The 12,712-nt window shown below is 38.1% G+C and overlaps 1 protein-coding gene across 2 annotated transcripts in view; it reads right to left on the reverse strand.

Moving 5' to 3' along the window:
* The window catches only part of EIF5B (eukaryotic translation initiation factor 5B), a 41,388-nt gene that overhangs the window by 21,871 nt on the left and 6,805 nt on the right, over nt 1-12,712 (reverse strand). Inside the window, exons 2-7 of one of the 2 annotated variants that reach the window (XM_068138660.1) lie at nt 4,580-4,705; nt 4,408-4,492; nt 3,428-4,010; nt 2,754-2,968; nt 2,438-2,588; nt 675-770 (exon numbers count right to left, since the gene is read on the reverse strand). In XM_068138660.1, coding sequence (XP_067994761.1) covers nt 675-770; nt 2,438-2,588; nt 2,754-2,968; nt 3,428-4,010; nt 4,408-4,492; nt 4,580-4,705 — 1,256 coding nt within the window. Of the gene's footprint in view, nt 1-674; nt 771-2,437; nt 2,589-2,753; nt 2,969-3,427; nt 4,011-4,389; nt 4,493-4,579; nt 4,706-12,712 lie in introns of both variants that reach the window. The other variant, XM_068138650.1, reaches the window with a different exon arrangement.

Raw genomic sequence — 12,712 nt, forward strand, 5'->3', positions numbered from 1 at the left:
CTAAATCACAAAGGAAAAAGTATGCGAGGAGGTTTGTATTGTTTTTAAGCTAAGGAACAGTCTTGAGAAGAGTCACAGTAACAGCCTGCCAGGAAGGCCATGAAGCACAGAAGTAAAAAGTTCTGACTCATTCAATGTGTATCTAGTGCAACAAATTCTTAGTTTTCATGCTCTCTGAACTACTCATACCCTGTAAACTGAAAGATGTTTTTATACACAAGCAAACCAACTACCGGCTGTCTCCAACTTAAAAGTATTAAAACTAGGATCAATCCCCGTTCATCCTGGAACATCAGTTTAGACTTAATTATAAGCCATTGTTACTTAACACCACATTGTATTTAACCTACATAGGCAAACAAAGCATTCAAACTCATATCTGTAAAAGACTTGTACATGTCCAACATTTAGAAATCCTAAAGAAAATACCCAGGTTAGGAAAAAAAAAAAACCAACCCAACAACCAACAGTTAAGTAGATTCTAAAACAAAATGAGCAGCCTTCAAAACAACTTTAGGATCCTAATCCATCAGCACTTGCATGTGGGGGCAGGGGTGTCAAAAGAACCCCAGAGACACTCTGAAGTACGATTAGTTTAAGATTAGTTAATTTATTCCACAAACACTTCCAGAAATATGACTAATCTATTAGGTATCCCCATATGCAAACTATACCTTCTTTGCTTTCTGGCTGCTGCTGCTTCTTTTTCTTTTTGTCTTCATATATTGGCCTCTTCTTTGGCACAGAGTCTTTGGATGGCACTTCGACACCTGCGAAACAAAAAAAGAAAATCCATGTGATTAATTAGTAAGCATAAGCTGTGGTTTAAATAAGAACATGTTTTCCAGAACTGCCAGATGGAAGAGAATAGAATGTACATTCAGTACGTATTTTGTCTTTTGTTCTAAGTCTGACTTTTGAAAGCTGCAAAGCTTGAGCAAAGTATAGTCCTTCAGGTACTCCAAATGCTCTCAAAAAGAAGTTATACTACTAAGGGCCAAAGAGACAACATACACCCAAACAATCCAATCCTTAGACTCCAGGTTTGAAGCCTTCACATACTTCTATAGGACTTCATGAACACATATACCTCAAGTTTAACAAACATGTCCACTTCAAATCTGCTATGCCAAAACTCACCAAAACCAGACTGCCCATCACTCATTTCAGACAAATCTGAAGCAGTTACGAGGCACAACTCTTCTTAAATGCTTAAGGTCTTTCAATAAATTTTATTTACCCTTTTTTTTTGGTGCTGGTGGTGGTTTGGGGATTTTTGTACTTGTTTGGTTTGCTGTTCAGGGTTTTTGCATTGTTTTTGTTGGTTGGTTGGTTTGGTGGGGTGTTGTTTTTTTTTGTTTTGTTTTGTGGGGTTTTTGTTGGCTTTTTTTTTTAAACATAGCACAGACATTTTATGTATTTAAATTATGCCAGGTTCAATTCATCAGCCTCATCTTGACCTCACAGAACTCCAGCACTGTAATGTTGGAAGGGAATCAATTAAAACCAGAAGTTTTGTGCAAAGACAGATTAGTAATTTAACTACAGCCACAACTTCTGAAACAATCAAAATTCCTTCAGGTACTGTGTGATTTACAGTGTTGATTTGACAAAAATCCAGCTGTGGCAGCACACAAGTAGAAGGATTCTAAAAACTACAGCAACTGAAGAGATAAGGCCTTTGTTTATGTTCAAGAGCTCCAAACATTCTCATAGCTACAGAGATTTCAACCCTTACCCATCCATCTACCAGCAAAGGGTCAGATAGTGTTCTCCACAAATACCAAAAAAAAAAAAAGGATACTTGGCACTCAGGAATTTATTTCTTTTCTTAGCCACAAAAAAATTACCTGGAACAAATTAGGATATAGGCTTGCAATAAATTGGATACATTTACTTTACTGAACTGGAAACTGATTGTATTTGACGGAAAAGCAGGAACACTCCTATATACCCTTTCCCTGAAGCAAACACAAGAGGCTATGGATATACCGTTCCTGTGGGCTAAGTAGCTTGAGACCAAACAATGTCCTTGCTTAAATGAATACACAAACTAATCCCAGAGCATCCAGATCATTGGTCTTACGAGACCTGCAGCACAGCGATCTGCTTTTCCTGGCTTTTGGACAAAGCAGTGGTAAGAAATTATTTTTTTCATAACCTCCATAACTTAACATCTTTAAACCACAACTAGGATGTATTAAAAAATGTTGATATTTAGAATTTAAGATGAAAATATCCAGACATTTAAACCTAATTTGTGGGGAGGGGGGAAGAGAGAGAGGTAGGGGTCACACATAGATGCTGCCTTCCACGACAACAGCACAGCTTTATATGGAATTACTTGGTATTTGTCCTCCTAGATCCAGACAAAAAAAAAACAAACACTGAGCAGCGAGTTTCTTTTAACATTATTATTTTAAACTGTACTGCTTACCCTGAGCTTGGAGTAGTTTAAGAGTAGCCTCTGCCCTGGCTCTGGCTTCTCGTTGAGCTTTTGTTAAAAGTTTTCCCTCCTTTTTCAAACGCTCCTTCCTCTCCTTTTCCTTCTGTTTCTTTCTTTCTTTCCTCTCTTGCTCTAATCGTTCCTAGGAAAAGGTTAAGAAATATGCAGAGCTCAAAGCATGCTGTTACAAAAAAGATGGCTATTGATCAGAAACATATTAAAGACCAATTCACCAACTGCACCAGCAAGCATACCAGTTAAGATTACCATCTCCCTTATTCTGTCCGCAGAGTAAGACACACAGTACCTCCTCTTTGCGCTTTGCTTCTAGTTCTTCCAGTCGTCTTATACGTTCTTCCTCTTCTCTTTTTGCCCTTTCCTCCTCCTCTTTCATTTTAGCCAATGCTTCTTGCATAGCTTTAACCGTGGCTTTACTGGGACCTTTTTTCTTCTCTTTTTCTTCTTTCTCACCTTTCTTTTTTTTCTTGTCTTTCTTCTTTTTGTCCCCCTCATTGTCATCAGCTACAGAGAGAAGCAGCATGCATTCAAAGATCTTAGAAATTTTAAAGATACTCTAAATGTTCCTCCAAATGAGGAACATTTTGACTAGCTACTACAGTAGCACTTCATAATGAAAAAACCCCCACAAACTGTCTCTTAACTTAGAATGTTAGGGCCTGAAGTCTTAAAATGACAGAATAATTGGGAAGTGAAAAAAAACTTGTTTGCAATACAGAACTATATACACTGTAACAAGAATTCACCAACTGGGTTTTGTTTTCCCATGTACATGTACAAACTCGAGGCCAAAAAACCCTGCCACATGTGAGTCAACACAGATAGGCAGACAAGGCTACCAGAAGTCTAGCTAGCATTCCAATTCAGAATAAACACACACATCATTCTCACCACCTGCCAACTCTTTGCCCTTCTTCTAAAAGCTACACTGTTTAAAGTAGTTGTAGAAACCATGTTACAAACCCTCTGTTCCTGCATGAGTCTCCCCCTTTTCCCCAGGGACAGCAGTGGCTGCGACTTCGAGAGACGCCTTCTCTTCAGCTTTTTTTAGAGCTTCTTTTGGCTTTGCAGATTCTTTACCACCTTCTAATTCCTCCTTCTCTTTTTGCTTCCTCAGTTTTGCTTTTTCTTCCTCACGTTTTTTCCTTTCACGTTCTTTCTTTTCTGCCTTCTTCTGAGCCACTGTTTTTACTTTGAATGAAGGTTCTTCTTCATCATCCCCACTTTCAGCAGCAGGAGTGGACTTTGGTTTTAGGTTCTTCTTTTGCTCTTTTCTAGATAGGGAGACCTCATCTGATTCATCACCACTCTCATCTGAAGACACTGCCTTCTGAGTCTTCCCTTTGTTTTTCTTAAGCTGTGTCTCATTATCATCATCATCACTGCCAGAAAGCATATCTTGTTTTGCTTTCTGAGTTTTTTTGGATTTCTTATCTTTATCTTCCACTTCCTCACTGTCATAGTCATTTTCCCGATTGCCTTTTTTACTCTTTCCTTTCCTTTTTTTATCTTGTTTTGATAAGCTATCTTCATTATCATTTTCAACCTGGAAATTAAACAATTCAATAAATCAGCCACAAAAAAAAATAAAAATTACTTGTTATTGTAAACTAAGTAGTAGTATGGCAAAATGTCAAGAAAAACTCATCTTACTGAAGACAAAGTTTGAAAGCCGTAACTGTACCTGCTGAGTGTACTACACCTTAGCCCACAATTAAAATTTACTCTCACTGGCTTTGAATAATTAGCAGCATGAAGACACGGCTTCTGGTAAAATCTTTCACAATTGAAAATATGATCAAGGGCATTTAAAAATACATGGTAGCTGCATGTTTTACATAAGATCTCAAACTACACCACAAAATTAGAACCCTTCTGGGACCTAAGTGTCTCTTATTTCAACCACTTCCTCTTAAAAAACCCACCTCCCTCTCAGTGTTCACCTTTCCTGTAGAAGGTTCCTTGTCAATTTTCCCTCCTTGTGCTTCTATTGACAGTTCTTCCAGCTCTTTCAGGATATCATCTTCACTAAAATAAGAAAGAAGTTAAGGTACTCAAGTAACTGAATTTTTGTATAATGGAATAAAGTAAGACAGAGGAAAAACACTAACTTACTCAAAATCCTGTTTCTTCTTCTCTTTTTTCTTTTTGCCTTTGGATTTCTGAGGCTCTTGCTCCTTTGCAGCACCTGCACCTTCTATCTCAGCAGCAAGGGCATCAATATCAATATCATCTTTTGCACTAAAATGCAAAAGGAAAGCAGGATTACTAAGAGTTCAAATGTTGAGTTTACATAAGTAGAAGCCACCTGCATAAAACAAATCAAAATCTTCAAAATGTAATGTTAATCACAAACCATAAGCAATGCAGTGGAAAACCCCACATTTAAAAAATCATTATACACTATTAACTTACTCCACCCAATAGGGCAAAGAGGAAAAACTTTCATATCTGTTGCCTGATTGAACAGAGATGGAACATAAAAACACATTCAGATCTTGCAACACTGACTTAAAAAGTTTAGAGGAGAGACTTGATAAAACTCACTGGAAGATGTAACTAGACTGTTTCATTTTGCTCCCTCAAAAGACAAGTCAACTCACAGCAGTTGTCATGGATAGAAGGAGCTGCCCCCATGATGAAAGTGTAAAAATTAAGCACAAATAGAAGAAATCTTGGAAATTCTATTCAGAGCCTGCTCCTTCAAACATCCTTCAGCAAGCACAAAAGTTACTGGATTTTATTTCAGAAAAAAAGTAAAAGTTTTTCACAGCTTCCAACCTGTGATAACAGTTGACAACACTTTGCCATCAAACTTCAAGTTTTATTCTTATCTTTTGAGAAAGAAGTCACACGGAGGAACACAGTTCAGAAGTGAGCCAGACTCTAGAGCACATCATAAAATACATCAACACAGCTGGCAAGCAATCATTTCCACCACTTGTCTTAGCATTAACTCCCCCAGGCCTAAAGCAATCCAAAAGGATCACAGAATCATGCAACCATTTTGGTTGCAGAAGACCTTGAAGATCATTGAGTCCAACCATTTTCTAACTCTATCAAATCTGGTGCTAAACTATGTCCCTCAGAACTACTATTTTTCTTTTAAACACCTCCAAGGATGGTGATTCAAATACTTCCCTGGGAAGTCTATTCCAATGTTTGATGAAGTTTCACTAGGCATCTGAAACATGCATCTTTCCTCAGCAGATTTTATTACACATAAAGTTTCTCTTTCAGAAGTACTTTTTCTTGCTATAAATAACCTCTCATTTGCAACTAAGCAGAAGTGTCTTTTTTCCTGTCCTTTATTAATAGATGCATTTTTTTACCCTTGACTTGTAGCACGAGAAGTTTTTCCACCTAATGACACTCACATTACAACTGCGAGAAAGGTGTATTACCTAATCCCTACTTCACGCTTACAACTTCAGTACTCAGATCAAAATTGGTCTATTAGGATGCTATTTTTATCACAGCTTGCAGTTTTGAAATCTATTTAATAACTATGCTACTTATTTCTCACCTAACTCCCTCTTAGATACATGGGCAGAAAACTGTTTCACAACTTCATTCTGAGTTATTAATACCCACTTAAGTCAAATCAGCTAGACAAAAGCTGACCCATCAAATACCTGAACCTATATCCATAAAGTAAGAGAAATTAATTTCTTCCAAATTCAGGACCTCCAAGATACCACCCAGTTCTGAACTAACTGAACTTCAGCCTTGCCATTTTATAAACCCAGAAGTTGAATGTTAATAATCAAGTACTCGTTCCTCTAAATACTCTGAAATTCATTGTCTTAAGTTGTACTTCCCCTTTGTAAAAGGAGAGAGCCAAAAGAATAACTTTACAAGTTGAAGTGAATGCTGATATTCACAACTATGTTTTAGCCCAAATATTTGGCATAAGCAAGTCACCAAACATTGCCTAGGTGTGACAACAGCACAAAGAAGCAACAATGCACTTCCTTTATTTAAAGGACAAAGCTGATTATTTGTATTTTTATGATCTCTTTTCCTACACGAACTGAATAAAAAGCAGCACAATGCAGCACTCAGCTGAACAAGCATCTTTATTACCAGAGAAGCTTCTGATTAAGAGAAGAAAAAACACACCTTGAATATACCTGGTAGTACTTCTTACGCACTGACATGATAATTTCTCAAAGAAACACAACTCTAAACTAGTTAATGCAAGATTTATAAACTAATCCCCACCTCCCCCAAGAGGAAAGAATAAACTTTTGGCCATTTTCACCCTAAGAACAGCTGACTTATTGTTCCAGCAATTTTAACAGCTGTTTTAATAAGCAGTCTCACTGACAGTTAACCAGGGTTAGTATAGGTAGCCAAAATAAAAATCTCAATAATTAAATCTGCACCTCATTTAAAAGCCCTAATATCAGGTTAACTGTATTACAGCTAGGCCCACACATGGGCCCTTGCGACCGTTTGAGGCAGCGCCTTTAAGAAAGGGACACTGTGGCTGAAAGTTTTGTAAACAAAAGACAGGTCTAAACAAATTTCATTGGTAGACTGGTAGAATGCAACTTTAAGTTTTGAGTGTCGCTGAGCTTTTCTTCACTTCAGTCTTCCCTCCTCCCTCTTTGCAGCTCGTCTGCTTCTAGGTTCATTGCCAGACTGACCTTGGACAGATAAGCGTGGCCTACTAATTTATAACTGCTTCTATTAACAATTGCTCTTTTTCTCTCTTTCTAACCCTCTTTGGGGAAAAAGGGGAGAGAAGGGGGTACAGGGAGGGGGAACCCTCCTCCAGAAAGGGGGGGGGGAGGAATTTAGTTCCTGTATTACTTTGCTGTATATTTCTGTGTATACATTGTAAATACTGTAAGCTGTGTATATATAGCCTGCATTCCCTAAAACTGCTTGTAAAATATAGCATTCCTTTTGCTCCTCCGGCTGTGGCTAGCTGTGGTTATTTTTTTTTCCTTCACTTTGTGGGGGGGAGAAGGCTGGGCCTTCCTCTCAAACCCTCGACAGCCCTCACGTTTCTTTTTGCATTAAGTGCAGAACATTTATTAAACATACTTGCCTACCCTCTTCTAATCTAGAAGTTAATAAGGAAGACTGAGGCAAATCCAAGCTTGAAATAGCTTGGAGACACCAAAATATAAGCTCCACTACTACTTTGTTCATGGTTGTACTGCTCCCACTACTACAGAATCTTAACTGAATGGCTGAACAGATATTGACGTGCCAAGCCTTGAAACAGATTATATTTTACATTTTATATTCTCCAGGTTGACTTTTCACATAGTAATTTTGCAGAAAGTTATGACCAACCACAAAACCAAATGGCTTTTATACTACTAGCTAAGATGCTGCTTATAGTACCTTTAGTTTTCAGGATACAGGCTTTAAGAGGAAGTGGGACTATTTTCATATCAACACACTTCAACTGAGCCTTGAAGAAAAAAAAAACTAAAACCTTCTATGGGGGGGGGAAAAAGCTCTCTCAAATAAAACACTGAAAAACCTAATTCAGAGACATTAAGCTTTAACACCCACCAGCAAGAACTGTTTAGGAGTAATAACGAAGACTGTTCAGCTGTCACAATAGTGGCATAAACATAGCACAAAAGTCTTTCCAACCTTGGCTTCCACTGCTTAATAGTCAACAGTTTGAGAAGTCTATACTTTCCACAACATTTCCATTTACTAAGTGACACAGTAGGCTTCAAACATTTGAACCTTGATAAAGCAAAAAGTAACATTAAGGGTGTGATACATAGAGTAATAATTCTTCTCAAGATTGTAAAGTAAGAGTATCCTTAGAAAGCCAAGGAATTAAAATATTGGCTTCCATTACTAAGAATTTATTTCCATTGTGACCTTGAATTTCCTTATGTTTTAAAGCTAGTAATATTGCCTCAGGATTTTATAATAAAATTGAATAGAAGATTGAGAAGGTGCCTACCCCTTCTTCCAGGGGAATGCTTGTAAGTAACCCATTGCACGCAAAGACATAACAGGAAAGCATCTTTACTATGGCATTGGAATATACACCCAGGAACTCTTCCCTGTAAACATTTTTAAGCAGTACTCAAACACAATTCTGAAACCCAAACACTCTTGCAGGAACCTGCTCCTCCAAGTCCTCCAAAAAGGTCTTCACACAGCCTCTCTTGCCCCTCTATTTGCCCGTTACAAAGGTCTTAATCCCAAGAGTGCCTGATACAGGAACCTGAAAGAACCAGAATGCTCAAATGGTTTTCAATTCTGACCTCAAATTATTTCCCCAATTAATTTTTTTGTCTCCATTTCAGAAGCGAAGCCTCAGTCACCTTTTCTTATTTACATACCTTTGCCACCAGATATGAAAAGAGTTCTGATATTGCTAAAACAGCATTTCAGTGCAATAAATTAGAGCAAGAGTTAGGTGTGTGTACTTCACTCAAACCCAAGCAAGCAATGTTCAAAACATTAACTGGCTGCAACATTCCTTCACAAAGGATCCTTAATATTAAGTCTGTGCCTAAAACGGCAAAACTAGGCAGCCGAAGCAGACAAGCTAACTAAAGAAGATAGCAATAATGAGTAAAAAAACCTTCAGATACCAATCAAAATTCTTTTTCTTTAGAATTAAATAACTGATTTAAAAAAAAAAAGTTCTACATTTCTCCTACTCAATTTCACTGTCTTTTGCATGTAAGCAGGATTACAGCAATATAAGACATGAAAATATTCCAAAGCATTATAAAAGTAGCATATGGGAACAATCACACACTTTATATAGAAAAATATTTGCCTTACTGCCCTAGAAAAGGCATTAAGAAATCATTTGTTGTCCAGAAGAGTTCCAGTACAAGTTGTCTGCATAGAACATTGAAAACTTGCATTACACAGGGAAAGTCACTTACAGGCAGATTCCCGAATATTCAACTGGGTCACTAGTTAAATGCTGGGCGAGCATGCCGCTCTGTACCAAACCAGGATCAAACATATCCAGATCGCCCCAAAAAAGTGTTTGGAGATTTAAAGGAAGTATGGACAGCAAAGGAAATTTAACATGTGTCATGCAATCAAAACATAATATCCAACTAGTAACAGAAAGCGACACACAACCTAAGGCACTGTGCTACATGTCAAGTAAAAACAGTGACAAATAAAGCTACAATCCCAAATTGTCTTCTAAGAAAAGGTATCAAATGTTTTCAGTATGATTAAAGCAGAATTAGAAAATAAATTAAGAGCTGCCACCTACCACTGTTCAGTCAGATGTAGAAAGATGGCCAGGAGGTCTCCTACTTATAACATCCCCCACAGTTGCAAGCTATTGAGTCAGAAAGTTGAAAAACCTCATGTCTGATAAATGCACAGTATGCAGGGAAAAAAAAAAAGGAAAAAACACCTCATCAAGGAAACAATATTTAAGACTAGAAAGTCGGGGGGCGTGGAAATAATAAAAATAATACCAGCCATCAAAACCATCAGCTATTACATAGCATCTGTTAGGGAGAAAAAAAGGAAAAAAAAGGGGAGGGGGAAGAAAAAAAAAAAAAAAACAAAAAACCAAAAACCCAAACCCAACCAAACAAAATAACCCCACACAAAACCAAACCAAACCATACCAAACCCACGCTCACTAAAATAGAATATACCTTAAAATGTTGGGGTTTATTTGTTTGGTTTTTTTTATGAGTAGGAGGTGGTGTTCTTCAAGACATGAGAACTGAGCACAGGTTTTGAGCAAGTTCTTTTTCTGATGCAATGGCCTGCAACAGCCAAAACCTAGACAATCCTTGTGGAAGCCATCATGAGACCACAGTTCACCCTAGCACAAGCTCCGACTTACAGATGTTCATACTCATGTCAGTCTTGGTTTCCACATAAGGTTTGGCTTAGTCTTTTAAGAGCATGCATTGCCATTTGGCTTACAAATAATTCCATTGTAAAGTTTCATAGTTTCTAACACTTGTGCACAATTAGAGATGCATTTTTGAAGTCCAAAGTTTTATCTTTTCTTTTGCAGGTAAGATTATTACAGGTATTAGTGCACATCTCACCAGAACAGAAGTTGTCATGCCCCAACTCAAGATTAAAACTTACGGTTCTGAAGTAAGATAAAAAACATTAAAGCTTGCTAACAACTATTTTCATTTTGATGATCTATCACTTCTTTCTTCCATGGAAGCTTAAAAGAAAAAAAAAAAAAAAAAGGGAAAAAAGACTGCAAGTACCAACATAGTTAATATACTGATTACTAGGGATTTTCAGTGCAAAGCTGCCGCACTAAGGACAGATACTGCATGCAATACAATCTGTGTAAGAGAAATCTAGGCACAGAAACTTGAAAGGCTTCCTGAGTATTGTCCCAGAAAACAGACAAGTGCAGGGAAGACAGGATTACAGCTACCAAAATAAGAGCCAAAAGACTTTTGGCAATTTTCTTTGGTCAGTGAATTTCTGCAGTTGAAACGCCTAACTGCTCTTCCTTGCCAAACAAGCTCCTCCAACGTCCCATACAGGTGGCTTTCTCTAGCAAACCAACTGACACCAACAGCATTTCACACATACTCTCCAAAATCAAGCATATTATATTAGCATGATGACCAACAAACATTCATGTTCTCCTCCTGCTCTTTCCAATGATCATACACAATTATGACTTTGAGTACATTAACTACAGTACCTACAATATATGTATCCCCAAACACAGGGCAAAACTTAATTCTAAACAGGCTTCATGTCATCTACATGTGGCAGAGATGACATCCTGAATAGGCAACAGTACGATAAAGAGCAAAAATAAACTATTCATCCACACATGAACTAAAAGCTTGGAGCTACGGGATTAATCAGCAGTATACGAAGGAGCTGAGTTGTCCCCATCTATATCAACTTGACTCTACTGGAAGTAGTTAAATGGGACTACAGAAATTAAATGGAATAATTTGAGTACAAGCTCTTAATTACTAGAAATCCAACATCCAGCTTTGCAAAGTCAACAGCATAACACTGTCCTGCTGAAACTAAAGGGTACATGCAGACTCAAAGACCACAAGTACCTTTTGATCCACTGCGCTGACATAAATATGATTATTAAAGCTTGCCTTTATCATACTGCTGCTAACAAGCTAAAAAAGTATTTAGTTAGGATTGCTTTTAAGCTGTCCCTGTGAAGTTGAAGCTCAAATGCCTCAAAATGCCATACAATGAAAGACAGGCTGAATTAAAAACAAAACAGAAAAACCCCACAACACACAACAAACACCACATTCATGTGCATGGGGCAGGAGAGTCTGTTAGTCAACACAGCAAGAAAATTGCATAAGTACTGTGAACTCACTGTCCACATTCCTGCATAATCAGAAGACTCATTTTTGCTGAGTCAACTTTGGAGCTATTTCATCATTTACATGACACCAGGTCTGTAATTATAACCAGCTTCAAAGGACCATCATTGTCATTAAGTAATATTCTCTGGCTTAATCATAAATAAATAAATAGCAAGCTCTTGAACTTCAAGAAGACTGAAAAGAAGCTGAACCATCTGTTTCCCTGTGTTTGGTTTTGCAACAGTTTTAGACTAAGTAAAACTAATACTTTTAGACAGGTCTTTACTATTACTTCCCTAGAGGACTACGGCCTTTTTCTCAGTCTTACCTATCTAAGAATGTGAAAACAACCTCTGGGCAGCCTCATCTAGTGCTCTGTCACCCTCAAAGAAGTTTCTTCTTAAATTCAAGTGAAACCTCTTGTATTCTAGTTTGTAACCACTGTCTCTTGTCTTGTCACTGGCCATCACTGAAAAGAGACGAGCCCCTGGGTGAGTTCCTATGTCTTCTGCTTTAGGTGACCCTGCTCGAGTACCTTCCAGCCCCTACCATTCTGTGACCTCCACCCTTTAGATACTTAAATGCACCTACAAGATCCCTTCTCAGACATCTCTTCTCCAGGCTAAACAGGCCAAGGTCTCTCAGCCTCTCCTCCTAAGAGATGCCCCAGTCCCTTAATCATTTCTGTGGCACTGCATTGGACCATGTCCAGGAGTTTCCTATTCCTCTTGAGCAGAGAAGCCCAGAACCGGACACAGTGTTCCAGATGTGGCCTCACCAGGGCAAAGTAGAAGAGAAAGAGAACTTCCTCTCAAGCTGCTGGCCACACTTTTCTTTCTTCACCACCTTAGCCATGAAGGCGCATTACCAGCTCCTGGTGTACTTGCTCATCAGCACTCCCAGGCCTTTCTCCATAGAGCTGCTTCCCAGCAGGTCAAGCCCT

This window comes from Melanerpes formicivorus, unplaced genomic scaffold (genome assembly GCF_026170545.1).
Source record: "Melanerpes formicivorus ecotype bairdi unplaced genomic scaffold, bMelFor1.0.p_v2 SCAF_1, whole genome shotgun sequence".
In the NCBI taxonomy this organism is placed as follows: domain Eukaryota; kingdom Metazoa; phylum Chordata; class Aves; order Piciformes; family Picidae; genus Melanerpes; species Melanerpes formicivorus.